Raw genomic sequence first — 16,719 nt, 5'->3', positions numbered from 1 at the left:
GGATCTGTTGCATTGGTATAATATCGATTTTCATATTTTACGTGGTAAGAATGCTTGCTAATATTGATATCGTCTGCTCGTGAAGAATGTCGAAGTACTTGCTTAGAAGAAAGACATTGCAGCAGTTCAAGAATTATCTCAAATACAGCGTTCATTACCTTGCACAGCTAGTGTAACTCAGAATCTAAACTGCTGTTATTAAACTGGAATGTGCTCTCTAAAACTAGATAAAAATGGTTGATGAAAGATGCTCAAGTTTCCTTTAAACTGCTGTTCTGATATCATTATACAAATGCAATAACTGGTCTTTTCTCTTTGGTGTCAGATGCTTGAAGTTTCAGCTTTGGTTCTTTTGTTCTTTATAACTTCCATTTATCATAGATTTTTTTCTCGGAGATCATGTATAAAAGTGTTGTTTTTTTTTTTTTTTTTTTTTGGTTACTTAACATTGCAGATGATTTGAATGACAAATCAAATTTGAACAACATTTAAATGATACAAATAATTGTATTATTCTTATTAATTTTACATCTATATTTTTTTAAAGCATGCAATCTATTTTTTATATTATATAACTAAAGAGAGGGAAAAGTAGGAGAAAAAAATAAACTAGAAAAACAAGAAATAATTATCAAATAAATTTGTATTTATATTCTCACTTCTTTTTAAACTTTCTAGAAACAGAAAAAAGGAAATGGAAACAAATAAATCTAATAGGTCAATTCAAACTACAATTGGCTAGGGCCCAGAAGAAAGTTTTGCCATTCAAGTGTCTCCCACATGGCTGTTGAGCCACTCTATTCCTTTCATTTTGAAATAAGATATGGCGTTAGCTGATTATATTTACATTTTCATGAAAATATACGACATGTGGCCGAGTTCGATTGGACGGTGCTTATTTCTTTTACAATGTTATCCACAATTCTCATTTCCAACCAAAAAAAAAAAAAAAAAAAAGGAGGACAAATTATTATTACAGACCAGTACCTTAAATGTAACATTCTGTCCACAAAAGTGGCAGTGTACGACATTATTAATGAACTGATAAATTCTACAACTCAAAAAACTTTGGCATCTTTTTTTACTATTTCTTCCTATTAAACATTTTCAATTTTTTTTTCATGTACATTTTCTTGGCAATTTCCAAAAATCAATTGAAGTTATTCAATATGAAATAATTAACAAACAGTTTATTTTTAACCACAATAGTTGTCCTTTAATTCCCAAACCAGCCAATAAAATCTAAAGACAATTTGACGGCAAAATTTAGAATTAAGACCAAGTAGCTTGTGAAATTACCCATTTAGTCCTTATATTCATTCTACTTATGGTAGTTAAATTTATGGCGTCTATTCTAATCTTAATAAAATTTTTCATTGGATTTCTGATACCAACCCCACCTATAATCAACGCCGGCCAAGTAACCCCAGGATAGGAATAGTGAAAGAAAGATAAGGGGAATTAAAGCTAGGAAGTCTAATGCATTGGCCTAACCATATACCAGGGATTCCATTCTCCCCAGAACGCTAAAAAGGTGAGGGAACAAGAGTTGTCACGATAGGAAAGAGAAATGACTAAAAGAAATCAACCCATGTAAATTTAGCTAATTTGAATATAATTCAATCATTCAAGATATCTTACTTCTGTTTAAAACTTTAAAATGTTTAAATCTTCACCTCTACATTATTTAACTTAAGAAAATGAAATAGAAGTACAAATTATAACTTGAATACATTAACGTACTATCATACATTTTCAAAAGCCATAAATGATTTGTTAAACCATTGACCACTTCACATAATAAGACAATTATTTGTTGAAAATTTAAGAAAAATCAAAATTCAACCCGTTGAAAGTTGATGGACTAAATGACTAAAACTTTTCATTTATGTTGCGACTATAATCATAATTGTAAATCTCTATGGTAAAATAATAACAATAAGTGAAAGGCGAGGATTAAATTATCGATTAGACTTTTAAACTTTAAATTTTGTGGCATAAATTCCTAAACCGTAAAAAGGGTATAATAAATTGCTTAAACATCTATTTTTGTATCTAATAACTAATAAATCTCAAGCTTTCGATTTTGTGTACAATATAAAGACATGATTCATATGATATTTCTTTTTAAAAATAATTATAGATATAAAATTGAAAGTTTAATGTTCGATTAGACATGATATTTGATTTTACGTCAAATAGATTAATAAAATTTAAGAAAAACACTGAACAAGTCAGAAACCTATTAGAAATTAAATTTCAAATTCAGACCTATTTGACATTCATAAACTTTAAAAATTTTAGGAATCCTTTTTTTGTTTTACCAAACAACCAAAAATGATGAAAAAACCCTAAAGAATTGGAAATTGGGAAATTGGGAAATTGGTGGATTGTTTTATAACATTTTTTTATCTCACTTTTCATATATTTTCGAATAAATGTCAATCTATGACCTTAAACTTTGGAGATTGTATCTATTTAAACTTTTTAACTTTCATATGCGTATCAATTTAAATCTTGAATCACAAGTGTATCAATTTAAACTTTTTGTTATGTTCTATTTGGATACACTTATAAAAGTTTAAAGTTTGAATCGATACACTTTTGACAGTTCAAGTGTAAATTAATACAACTATTAATTTAGGATTTGAATTGATACTACCCTAAAATTCAAGGTTTAAATTGATATAACTATTAGTTTATGGTTTAAATTTATACAACTTTTAAAGTTCAAAGATATAAATTGATATTTAACCTAAAAATGCCCCTAATAACATTGTTGTTTCATTTATAAATTAAGAAAAAAATGCTCATTTAAGAAAATAAAGGAAAAAAAAAAGAAAGAAAAAAGTTCTTAATATTCTAAACAAGATTTAAGTTTTGACTGATTGTTCCCTACCACACATTTCTATTTTTAGCACATTAATTTTCAGATAAACTTTCACTCTTGTCTTTTCCTCAAAGATTTCAAAGCACAAGAAAAACTGTAGCAAATTAAAAAAAATACAATTAAAATGAAGAAAAATAAAGGGAGAAACAACCCAACTAAAAATTAAATTAAACCAAATATTCATTAAGATTTTTTTTGATGTCTACTATCAATTCAAAGCAAATAAGAGAGAGAAGCCTTTTGAAGGGTCACCATCAGAAATTGGTTCTACCAAATCACAATGCTTAATTAGTAAGCAAAATTCCAACTTCCCATTTAACTAAACAACATATTATTATAATCCCAATCCATTTTTTACTCTAAAAAAATAATATAATATATATATATATATTTATATATATATTTATATATATATATATATAATACTCAATGCATTTTCTTTCCACTTTCCTTCTCATTTTCTGAGCAGCCAAACACAAAATTCATAACCAAAAGAAAATATTTAATATTAAAAATAATAATAATAAAAAAAGGCATATTTCTCAAAAGTTGATCAAAGATGGGACCCATACCTATATATTCCATTGCAAAATAACACCTACTCTTTTTTTTTTCTTTTTCCTTTTTTTTTTGGGAATTTACTCTCATTTTGGGTCTCAAGAAAAATAATAAAAAAAAAAAAAGAAGTGAAAAAATATCAAAACATCCCCTCTTTTATTTTCTGAATTTCTAATTTGGACCCCAAAGACTCCATAAACGAGAATTGAATAACCCTAACACGTCCGGCCATACCTTCCGGCCAAACCCTTGTGGTTGCACGGCGGCGGCGACGGAATAATCACCACCGCCCCAGTCGCCTCCGCCGTCTCCTCTTCCGTCCGTGGCGGCTCTCCACTTCCCCCCGCCGTCTTCTCTTCTGCTTCCACATCGACACTCCCAGATGTCGCCGGAGCGACAGAAGAACCTTCATCAATCTGCAGAGGATGAGCTTCCGGAACCGGCAACAGCGGCGGCCTAACAATATTCACAGGCTTGTCCGAGGACCGGCGGCCGATTTTTTCCCTCCTCTTCCCTTTAACGTTCTTGGCGGATTTCTCCCCGTTAGCTAATTGCTCTTCGAATGCCTCGATGGCCTGATGAATCAGCTCCCCGTTCGGCGATGAGTTCCACCGGTCCCAGTAACTCATGTAACAATCAAAGCAAGTAAAAGACGGCGGCGCGTGAACACACGCACTACGTGAACTGGCGCGTGGAGCATCTGATTTCTTCGAAACTCTCTTGGAAAATTTCTTTGCCGAAACGGAAGAAGATGGCGATGAGGCTTCCATGGATCTTCTCATCATGAAGGCTAAAACCTCTCGGTCGTCGACGGAAAGAACAGAGATCAGAGCAAAAATCGCCGCCGGAAGATAGTTCAAGACATCAAAAAAGTCCCCATCGGAAGAAGAAGAAGAAGAAGAAGAAGAAGAAGGAGATGGATGAACTTTTCCTTTGTTCTTTATTTTCATGGCGGCCACTTTTTGTGGGTTAGTGGGGAGGTTCTTGGACAAAAACGAAATGGGTATTCGTATCTGTGCTTTTTTACGCTCTAAGCTTCTTGACAATGGCGGATTTTAGAGAGAGAAACAAGAGAGAGGGAGAGAGAAAAGGGTATTTGATTTTGTTCGTTCAGATTTTAATTTACTTGGAAATTAAGGCAGAGGAGAGAGGGAGTGAAGGGTACAATCGGAAAAGAGAGAGAGATCCCTGGTCATTGTTTTTTACGAGACTTTTTATGTTAAATTACAATTTTGGTCTTTTCTTTTCCCTTTTACTTTTTTCCATTAAAATTTTAAATTTTGAAAAGGGTATTTAACAGCCATTTAAGGGTTGGTCGATTGAGTTTGAAGATTTTTTATATCCAACTCAATTAAGTGAAATAATTTTTATTAAAACCTAAAAATATTGATGTGTAAAAGTTTTATTTAATAATTTTTAGATTTTGAATTAAAATCGAAACTTTTGTTTTGAAATATTAAAAAAATTATTTTTAAGAGTTCTAAAAAAATTATTTTTAAAAGTTGTTAGAGAGTATTGATAAAAAAAATCATCAATTGAATAAAATTATAATAAATATATCTACATATAATTTTATCATAAGTAAAAAGATTATATTTTTTAAAGTTTATAATATATTAAAGTTGGTTTTTGTTATTTTAGATAAATCCATAGACTTATCTAATTTATAAAATTTTTATTTATTTAAATCTAACTTAATCAAATGTATTGATAATCCAATCTAAGTTGTATGAGTTAGGATGGATTAATCAGGTATTTCAGATCCTCGAGTGTTTTTACCCACCCTAAACTAAAGTTTAAGAAACGAAGCTTTTTGCTCTTTAATTTTATAACCAATTGTACACAAATTTAAAAATTCAATCAGTCATTTATTTGATAATATTTTCATTTCTTATATTTACTTTCTTGTTTTTATGTGGCATGTGTTGGGAAAAACCTCCGACTTCTATAATAGGAGTAATAAAAAAGAGAGAGAGAAAAATTATAAGAAAAATAATAAAAATTGTAAGAAATTCACGAGAATTTACGTGAAAAACTTTCAACTCGAAAAAATCACGATTCACCATAAATAAATCTACTATGTGAAAAGTTGTTTCGATCCTAATTACAAGAACACTCTCTCAAAGATTTTATACTACTCACATCATTTTCTCACTCTCGGACTAGAGAATACATAAAAGGAATTTAACTATAGTAAGCACATCCAAGATTAGGTTAAAATATTTCTAATTTGAACGACTTGAAACTAGAGATATAAGCTTCTTTTATATGCTTAGAGCTCATCTCTATTCTTCAATATAATCAAATATGGAACAAACAACACTTCTAATATTTTGACAAAATTCAACAGATGGAAAAAAAATGTACTTGAAAAATATTTTTGTTTTTTTTACTATTTATTCTTTTATTGAAAAAGTATTATAGATGTGTGGTAGTCAGAGGCATATCATGTAAGTATTTTGAAATCTCAAAATTCTACTTGAAAGTTCAATTTTGAAATAAAATATTCAAATTTATCTATTATGTGGTTTTTAAGTAGGCAATGATAAATTCGTTATTTTATTTATATTTTGAAAAACTATAAATGGAAATTTAATTATTATTACTTTTATTATGTTTACACAATTTCGCAAACCTTTTTTAAAAATAAGAAATGAGATTGTTTCTCATCATTTGAAAAAACTGAAATGAGAAACATCAATATTAATGACTAACTGTCAAACCGAACACAACTATATATGTGTATTAAAATTACGAAGTCTATGGTTCAATTTTCCCTACTTTAATTGTATTCTAATAAAAATTATCGAATAAGTTTGTATAAAAATCTACTAATTTTTTTATAAGTAGAAAAATCTATTAGATTATTAGTTTACAGATTATTTGGTTTTTCTACTTTTATTTTAGCCTATGTACAATTTTTTTAAATGATTATTTTGGTAGTTTCATTTTATTTTCTCTCGAATTTTATCAATGATACTTTCATTTACTAAACTTCTTAAAATGTAAGGTAAGTAGGTAGCTATAAATCGGTATTAAAGTGTTGTGATTGTGTATAAAATTTATGTTAAAAAATTTTGTAGATAGAAATCAAAACAATCATTATGTAAAGCATGTGTATGTAGTTTAAAAGAATAGCACCAAAATGAATAAAAGCATGAAAAGTCAAGGATTAAAATAAATATTTATTTTGACACTTAGATCTCATCTGTGTTTGTTGTCGTTTTTGGTCCGTTATGGGCTTGGCCTTGGACTCATTCTTTCTCAGTTTGGTTTTGCTTTTCCAAGTCGACTTGCGTAAAAAGATTTCTAGACTGGTGTAGTGTCAAGCCACCATACTTGGATCCTTAAGTTAGTACAAGAAATAAGATTAAAGTCATCGAATGGGACTATTTATGATTGTTCTTCCTCTGACAGTCGTTGTGGTTACATGTAACTTTGACGATGTCAAAGTTGTTTCTAGCGTTTGAAGTTGTAAGGTGCCAAACTGAATGCAACTCGATTATTTTTCAATTGGCACATATTTATTCATTTAGTCGGTCAAGTCAAACCTCGAGACTCTGACTTTTTCCTTTTTAGATGCAAGTCTCCCTATGCCTCCTGGTACTCCTTGGATTGAGGCCACCCATGAACTTTGGTGGTCGAGAATGATTTGGGCCATTGGCTCATAACAAAAAGCAAATATATTCTGAGAGAAAGGTAGTAGTTTGTCTCACACTAAAATATTTTGGTTTGCCAAAGGGGTTTATATACAAGAGAATTTTCAAATTATGGTTGTGGTAGAAGTAGAAACTTCCCTATATGCACTATTGTTTGATTTAAAAACACACAATTGATTTTATATTACTGTTTTTATGGACTTTCAAGCGACTTTTTGAGATTTAACACCCCAGTTTTGCTTACAAAGTTTTGGATTTCTTCAACAATCTTAAAAGTGTAGAGACATAGTAAACTTAGAAAAAAAATAGTCATGACCAAAATAATATCTAAATCTAGAATATACCTTATTTGTTAACGATTTCACTTTTAATTTTATGTTATTGAGATTTATACTTATTCCTTTCGAAAGTTTTGCGTATAGTTTTCACTTTCAATGAGAAAACACGAAATTTCTTGATTAAATTCTCAAAAACAAATTTTTGAAAACTATTTTTATAAATAAAAGTGATTATAAATTTGATTTTCAAAATTTTAAGCGTCATCAAACTAACCTAAACCATGTTTGGTTTTAAATAGAGAGAGCTTGCTAATTTAAAAACTCCGAAACAAAGCTTATAATTTAACCGACTACGTAATAACTTTTCTCTCACTTACGCGCTGGGGTAGCGCGTGTTTAACAAACTGGGAGTGGAATTAAGTGAACCAAATAAGGACAGGTGGAAGAAAGGATTTGGAGGAGTTTTAATTATTTTAAATAAAGTAAACAAAATTTCGCTGCGAAAAAAGCTGCTTTGCCATAGCACTTGTTTTTTTTCCTTTTTTTATTTTTTGTTAATTCAGATTTTTTTTTAACAATAATTTCAGAGTTTTGAATATAATATTTTGTTGTTCTTTTTCATTATTGCAGCAATATATCTTTTTTGACTCCAACTTTTTTCTGTTTTTTTCTTTTTTTTTCTTTTTTGCTTTTTTCTTTTAGCAATTTTCAAATTTGTATTCATAAGTTGGTTTATTTGGATCAAATCTTTTGGGGGAAAAAAACAAAGCTATCATGATATATATATATATATATATAACAAAATTGAAAATCGAGATTATTGGTAGTGTCAAATAATTTAGTACATGTTTGAGAGTGATTTTGAAATTGTTAAAATCATTTTTTTCATATTCTAAATTATTTCGAAATATATTTTGTTTATGAATACAATCAAAGTCTTTATTAAGAATTAAAAGTTCATCTAAATCCGCCGTCGGGAGATGAGATCTGGTAAAAACCAGATCCCTTCTTCTTTATTTTTCCTATTCTTTTCCCCAAATTTTAACTTAACCCCCCCGCCCGCCGGTAATCTTTCGTCGATAATCTTCCTCCTTTATTTTCTCTTATTTTCTATATTAATTTAAACCATTATTTTTAATTTATAGCATGTTATCGTAGATTGAGTTTTTATTTTATTTTATTGTGGATTGTTTTTAATTTAAGCCATGGATTGAGTTTTTTTTTTTCTTTTAATTCTTAAGGTTATGGATTACTTAATTTACATTAATAGATGTGACAATTTCTGCAATTTTGTGGATTATTGTGAATTGTGGATTTTGGATGTTATAATTTATGCAATTTTGGACTTAGTTTGGGGGAGGGGAAATCAATAACATTAGGGGCAAAAAAATCAAATCACCTATTATAAATTATTTAAAATTTTAAATTCTCTGAACAAACTTGGAATTTTGTATTAAATTAATCAAAATTCATGTTCAATAAAAAATTTGTACTTTGTCCTCTAATACAGGTTATTGGTTTGGATTACAAGTTGGTCAAAAAAGATTTATTTTTAAGGATGAATAAAAAATTGATTAAAATAAGAAATAATTTCTCAGTGGATTATAGAGAATGAGTATCCCAGTTTTTAGATATGGCGAGGTTTCATGTTAATGATTCAGACGAATAAGATGTCCATGCAAGAATTGTATGAATTCAATTTGGGAAAAATAGATATCGTGGAACGACATCTATTAACATATGGAATATCTCCCTCATACATGGGTATATCATGGAGAGGCAGTAAACTTATCTAGAGGTTTTGAAAGTCATACAACTCATTCAATACAGAATGTTGAAGTAGATAGTATAAAGGAAATGTTGTCGAAGAAAATAAGATGTTGAATCTTATAAACGATTTACAAGTTTCAATTGAAAACGAAAATGTAAATGAAGAAAGAATTGAGAATGAAATGTTCTCTAATGGTCAAGAAAGAGATACCACGAACTTATTCGAGGATTTAATGACCGAAGCACGTAATGAATTATATCCTGGTTGTTCACAATTTTCATCCTTGAACTTTTTAGTGAAGTTTATGCATATCAAAGTTTTCAATGGCTGGAGTAACAAATAGTTTGACATGTTGCTGGAATTGTTAAAAACGGTGTTTCTAGTTGACACCACTATACCTACTTTCTTTTATGAAGCCAAGCGAAAATTGCGTGATTTAGGCCTAGGTTATGAGTCTATTCATGCGTGCAAATATGATTCTCTATTGTATTGGAAAGAGTTTGCAAATTTGCAATAATGCCCCTTCTGTGGTGAGTCTTGGTACAAAGTTAATGATGGCAAGGGTAAAAAAATACCACATAAGGTATTGCGTCATTTTTCATTTATACCGAGATTAAAATGATTGTTTGCATCAAAAGAAGGTGCTTCTGACATGAGATAACATAAAGATAAGTGAGTTGAAACGGAGGATGTATTACGACATCTAGTTGATGTAGAGGGTGGAAACATTTTGATCGTGAATTTCCTCATTTCCCTTTAGATCCCCGAAATGTTCGTTTGAGATTAGCTTCAGATGGGTTCAATCCGTTTGAAAATTTGAGCACTTCTTATAGTATGTGGCCTGTGGTGATAATTCCATATAATTTGCCCCTTTGTAAATGTATGAAGGAAACAAACTTCTTCATGTCTTTGCTCATACCTGGTCCAAACTCTCCTGGAATGGAAATTGATATTTACTTGCAGCCGTTGATTGAAGAGTTGAAAGAGTTAGGGACTTTCAACTATATGCTACCGTTTTTTTATGTTTGGGAGGTTTCATGTTTGTCGTGGGGGTGGGTAGATTTGATTATACTCGTTTTGTCGTTGAACTTGGAGTTCTTGTGTGATTATGAATGTTTATGAAGTTCTAATGTGTTGTGGATGTTTTGTTTATGAAGTTTGAACGTGTTGTGGATGTTTACCGATGATGACATTTGAATGTTTTTGTTTTATTGTAAAATACTATTCGAAGATGAGGTTGGATGATTGTTCAAGATGCTGTGTTCTAGACGTTGTCTTCATTTTATTTCTTCTATGTATTTGTGATATAAATGTTTATGAAGTTATAGTATCGACTTTGTTTTATTTTAGGATATTGTAATTTTTTATTTATTTGTTATAGTATGGACTTCGTTTTCGTTGTTTTATTTATTAAGTGAATTTGTTTAGTTTGTTAATTATGTTTTACAACTTATTTATATCAAATTTTATAAAATTACAAACTATAAATTAAAAATATTTGAAAGACAATTTTCAACTAATGAAGGAACTCCCCACGCATATATTACTAGGTGGGAAGTTTTTGTAACTCCTGACGCATAAAACAAACCGTCGGGAATTCGAGCACTCCTGATGCATGAAACAAATTGTCGGGAGTTTGAGAACTCCCGACGCCTTCCTTTCATGCATCGGGAGTTCCTCTCTCGAGTTTTTTCCGACCAAACTTTCGACGATCCATTATTCGTCGAGGAGAGACTCTCCCGATGCATTTTCCACCATTTTCCGACGAATTGTAACGTCGGAAGAAGTTTGATTTCTTGTAGTGATTGTTATCGGTATTTGCTTAAAATTTGAAAACAAAGTAATTTATTTAGAAGAAAAATATCCTTTTGGTCTTTGAAATGTGACTTAGGTTATATTTGGGTCTCTTCATTTTCGAAGTGAACAATTTTACTCTTGAAATTTGCTTTTGATAGCACCCATGATTCTTTACTCACTTTTTTTTTCATTCATCACTTTTTTCATTGCTTTTGATAGCACCCATACCCATGATCCTCTCATCACAATTTTACTCTTGAAATTTTCTTTTGATAGCACAAATAATTGCTGTGACACCTATTTTATATTAAAAAGATATTTTTCTTAATTTCTTAATTATTAAATTTAAAAAACATTTATATATATACACATTTTTCTTCTTCTTTTTTCTTCTTTCCTCTTCCTCCTCCCAATTTCTCCCTCTCTCTCATGGCTGCCACCAACCTATTTTTTTTCCTCTCCTTCTTTCCTCCAACTTTCTTGATCTCTTCCTATTTGGCTTTAATTTAAAGAATTTGAGGATGGGCTCCTCCTCCTGTCGCAATTTTGGATCCAGGGAGGGAGGATCCTCCATTTTTTTAAAGCTATACACGAAGGGAGGGAGGAGAATGAAAAGAAAATAAGAGGAAATAGGAAGAAAAAGAAATGTGAAGATCAGTTGCAATCTGTTGTGGATGGTGAACGACAGAAATCTGTATGCAAACCTTCAATCTTCAAAGATGGATTTTTAAAATCTGAGAGGAGTTATATTTTTTACATCCAAAGAATATAATTCCTATCAAATTTTGAATTTTTCAGATCAAAATGAGTAATATTATTCAAATCGAGGGATTATATTCTTCATATCTTCAAAGTTTGAGAAGAGCTATATTCTTCGGATCTTTAAAATTTTAATCTTTAGAACTTCAGATCTTCAAAAAAAAATTGATGACCTTAAGTGCTTAAGGGCATTACAAAAGCTTGAGTCCAATTGCTCTTGAGCCTACAAAATTAGACTTGGACCAAATATCTTTGGAAAATTGGATGAAATAGCAAAATTTTGGATTTCATTTGGATTTTTGGTAAAATCAATTAATAATAAGATTTTTGGCAAAACGTGTTTTTTTTTTTTTTTTAATAATGTCCAGTTTATCCTTCGTATAGTCTTTCATAAAAAATATTGAATATAGTGTAATTGCTATAATGTGAATTAATCCCGAATGAAGCCGATTATTAGTTTCTAACCTTACGTATGTTAAGAAAAAAGTGACATTTTTTTGCTAGATTTGAACTTTGAATTGGCAATTTTTTCTCAGATTTGATTTCTATAACCACTTTTCAAATCCCTAATTTCTTTTTGGGGGGAAAATCGAAGGAAGAGGAAAAGATTTTCAAAACCCTAATTTATTTTTGTTATTTTTTATTTTCTATGAATGTCTAGAGCAGTATAATAATCATATCATATAGGTGTTGACTGAATGTTTTGCAGGCTACATTGGTTACCATGGTAATTATTTAGTTATAGTGTATTTGAAGTTTTTATTTAACATTTTTGCAACTTTCCAACTTTAATTTATGAATGTTCGTTTTTTTTTTTTTTTTTTTAGGTGAGGGTAGTTTTAACAATTTGTTATTATTATTTTTAATTATTGAATTCGATTTTTCCATTTTCACAATTTTGAAAATTTTTTACTATTTTTTCAAATGAAATATCTAAATTTGTTATTTATCTAATCCGTCAATATTTTTTTGACCAAAATTTAATAATTGGTTCAAATTGTGTTGGACTTTATACCGAACTATTTCGTGACAATTTGTAATTAGTCGAAAATTTTCATTCAATATAAATGGTATAAATTTCAAAACAAAAAAATAAAAACAAAATTATTATTAAACGATTATGTCCCAAAACCAAATTATCCAATTAGGCACTTCACGTAGGATATTTGGGTCAATTTGATTGTGTACTTTTTTCTACGATAAATTGGATTGTACTTTAATGTCATATTCCGTACTTCCACTTGTATGTTTTAACCTTTTATTATTATTACTTTTACATTTTGTTTTGAGAAATATTATTATTTTTACTTTTAAATGGAAGCAAAAAATAAATTTACACATTGATGATAAAATTGAAAATTTAGAAATAATAGTAACAAAATTTAAAAATTAAATATAGTTTAAACATTGAGGAACAATAATATTTATATTTAGTCTACAAAAGTGCATTAGCGTTTACTATTACTAGTCACATATTTATTTATCAATAATGCAAATATAATAATAATAAATCAAATGGTTTTCCATTGTTTTTAGTACAAAATTATTGAAGTTTCACTAAATCATTGAATGATGTTTCAATAACTTAACAATTATGGTAGCTTATTTAATAAAATACCAAATTGTTTTTATTTTTATTTTTATTTTGGGACATTTTTAAATATAAAAAAAATATTTAGAAATATTTACACTTTATAACAAAAAGTTCAAAAAATACAAAACATTTTTTTTACACTTTTTGCTATTTTGAAAATTTTCTATTTATAAGAATTTTTCAAAATTATTTATTTATTTGTTATTATTATTATTATGAAAATGAACTCCATTAATAAGACAACTTGTTTAGCAAATTAGGATGATGACATGAAGTTCAATAATAAGTTTCAGTCATACAGAAAATTTATTGGTTCATCAACCATCCGTATCATTAGATGAAGCTCACTTTGCTAATGAATGGACCGCTCTATTACAAGAATGAAAAATAAACCATAGGCCTCTAAAATATAATTTATTCATCCAAAATTAATTTAATCTAAGATCCCATCAATTGAGGAATTTTGCAAAGAATTATTATGAAGTGCTCTAACTAACTCTTAAAAATCAAATTTAGTCCTCAAATTAGTTACACTCATTTCAACACCCATTTAAAGTCCAAACAAATTTGTTAACACCTAAAGCAAATTCTTTTTAGGTCATAATTTAATTATTATGGTATAATAATATCGACTTATTGTTAGAGTGAGCTCAACTCAACTAACATAAATTATATGTTAATGACTGTAGTTCTCGAATCTCTCCATTCCTATTATATTAGGGAAAAAAAAAGAGACAATATCAAATAATATATGAGAACTATTTGATTATATAAATAATGAGAGAATTGCAAAAACAACATAAATGTAATAAATAGTATATGTTTCAAAGAAAAAAAAATAAAAATAGTACATTGCATTTATTACAACTCTTTTTTCTTTTTTTTTTTTTCCTTTTCCTTTTTCAAACCTACAAAATAGAGAGAATGCAAAATAAGAATCCAAGTAACATCTTCAAACATACTTTATGCAGAAATTTAAAATTGGTTAAATGCCCCTATATGGACATCCTAAGATATCTTAAAATGCTTATGTATCCTACGAATTAAATCGAGTAATATAAATGTCCATTCTAGGAGAATTTTAGATTATATAAAAAAAAAAACTATCACGATTTCATAATTTTCAACGTTGTTTCTATTACTCGATTTGTTTTTTTTTTTTAAAAAAAAAGTCATATTAATGTTTATTAATTAATTTATATAATTATGAAATAAAAAATTTAATTTAATTTTAATAGTGATGAAAAATAGTGCAACTTAATTAATTGCGTAATACTTTCAAATTGACTAATAGACATTACCATTAAAGATAAAAAGTGAGTATTTAGTAAAAAAATTGAGGTTAAAAGTATAAATCTTGAAATCTAGAGACCAAATTAAAACAAAACTCAAATCTCAAATGTGAAACGGTAACATTTTGAAATCTAGAAATTAAATTGAAATTAAATTAAAAAAATGATTAAAAGTCTAATATTTTAAAATTTAGGGACCGAACAGAAGTTAGACCTAAAACGTAGAGAATAAAAAAGTATATATATATTTTAATATTACAAAGCAAATACATTATTACTTGTTTAAGATTAGCAACTATGCGTTTGTATTGAGTAACAAAAATTCTGCTAATTGGTCCTTAAAAATAATTCAGTCTAAGAAATCCAATTTATAATTAACTAATGATGTATTAAAAGTGATTTTTTGTACAATCATACAATTGTTGTCTCTATTAAAATCAGCCCCCAACATGCCCTTAATACTATTTGTTGCAAACAACATTACCTATTAACTATTTTTATGTTTTCAACTAAAATAAAAATTTTAAAAGTCATCTCAAATTTATGTCTTCTAAGTTTCAACCCATGTTGTCTTGTCAACTACAATATTTTTAATTATATATGCAGCCACATATCTAAGATAATAAGATAAACATTAATTAATTGTTAAAGTAGCTCAACAAGTATGAACAATATACTATCAACAACCTCTATTTCATATTGAAATAATAATAGTAATAAAACATTGTTAAAAACTTGAAATATGCACTTATAGGTGTCTAGATACTCACAATTAGCAAAAGAAAATATTGAATCATAAAACTTTAAAATCTTAAAGATGTTTTTTCTTAGTTATGAAATTGATTAAAAATGTCCCATAATAAGAAATATTCACGAGATGGAATAGGGATGAGTCGATGTCATCCATATCCTTGTACTCATTCTCCATTTCATTTCTCATCCTTGCAAATTCTCGATTTAATATTGTTTAAGAATATTGGAAGATTTCACGCGAAAAATTATTCTTCATTTAATTTTTTTTTAAAAAAATGATGAAATCATTTTTATTGAACCATCGAATCTTCATTTAGATAGTTAATTCCCTAAAACTTCTCATTTAAATGGTCAATAATCAGCAAACATTCTTAAACCACTTAAATGAAATAAAATAAAATTTCATATTAAGTTATTTAATTATCTATATCAAATTATTTATACCTAAGATTTTAAGGCGATTCAAAGATATATAAATATCTTTGTATATAATTTGTGTATGTGTGTATTATACTTTTTGAAAAATTATTTTTTAAAAAAGATAATAATAAAAATAAATGAGGTGAGCAATGGAGATGAAGAATATATTTCTTGTCACTGTCTCCACTTAGTTCGCATAGATTTTTTCCCTCCCACCCCCTCTCTGTTCCCCCACCTAAACGGAGATTTTCCACACTATTAAAGGTATATATCCACAAAGAATCTTATGTTTAGTTAGGAATGGTTGTAGCCGTTAAAATAATTACCGGTAGTTATACTTTTAGAAAAATCAAGTGTGAGAAAAAGTAAAATAATGTTTGGTAAACTTTAATTTTAAATTAGAAGAAATTAGTTAGGATGTTTAGTAAATTAATACTAAATTTATGTAATTTAGTTAGAATGAACAAAATAGATTATCATTTCAAATATTGTTTATATTTATATTTAATTTAAAATTTATTATAATATAATTATTTGAAACTAAATATGATTCGAATGCAACTAATTTTGTTTAATTTAAATTTTTTTAAAACAATAACGGTTATAAGAATTTGAACAAATTTAATTTTGGAATAAATGTGAGGAAATAAATTAATGGAATGAATGAAAATTTGAGATGGGTAAAAGAAGATACTAAATGTTTAGAAAAACTTTAATATGAAAGCTTTATTCAATGGTTTTTGTACGTTGGAACAAATTTAAAAGTAATTTTTGATAGACTAATAAATAAATTATTTTACCATTCTCTTAAAATAGATTTTTAAAATTAGAAAAGAAATTTCAAATAAGACCTTATCGTTATCTATAATTAATAATTGACTATTATAAGTTTAATTCATAAGAGAATTGACCCAAAACCCTAGCAAACGAAAAATATTTGACAAAAAC

The 16,719-nt window shown here is 28.1% G+C and overlaps 1 protein-coding gene across 1 annotated transcript; it reads right to left on the bottom strand.

The window, feature by feature from the left end:
* Nucleotides 1-3,378: 3,378 nt before the first annotated feature.
* On the bottom strand, nt 3,379-4,634 carry LOC120092480. Its single transcript, XM_039050574.1, has one exon. The coding sequence runs from the start codon at nt 4,396-4,398 to the stop codon at nt 3,664-3,666; it is 735 nt and encodes a 244-aa protein (XP_038906502.1). The 5' UTR covers nt 4,399-4,634; the 3' UTR covers nt 3,379-3,663.
* Between the last annotated feature and the right edge of the window lie 12,085 nt (nt 4,635-16,719).

Source organism: Benincasa hispida, chromosome 12, assembly GCF_009727055.1.
Source record: "Benincasa hispida cultivar B227 chromosome 12, ASM972705v1, whole genome shotgun sequence".
Lineage (NCBI taxonomy): Eukaryota > Viridiplantae > Streptophyta > Magnoliopsida > Cucurbitales > Cucurbitaceae > Benincasa > Benincasa hispida.
Note: the sequence above shows the minus strand (reverse complement) of the source record. Positions and strands in the feature narration are given on the sequence as shown.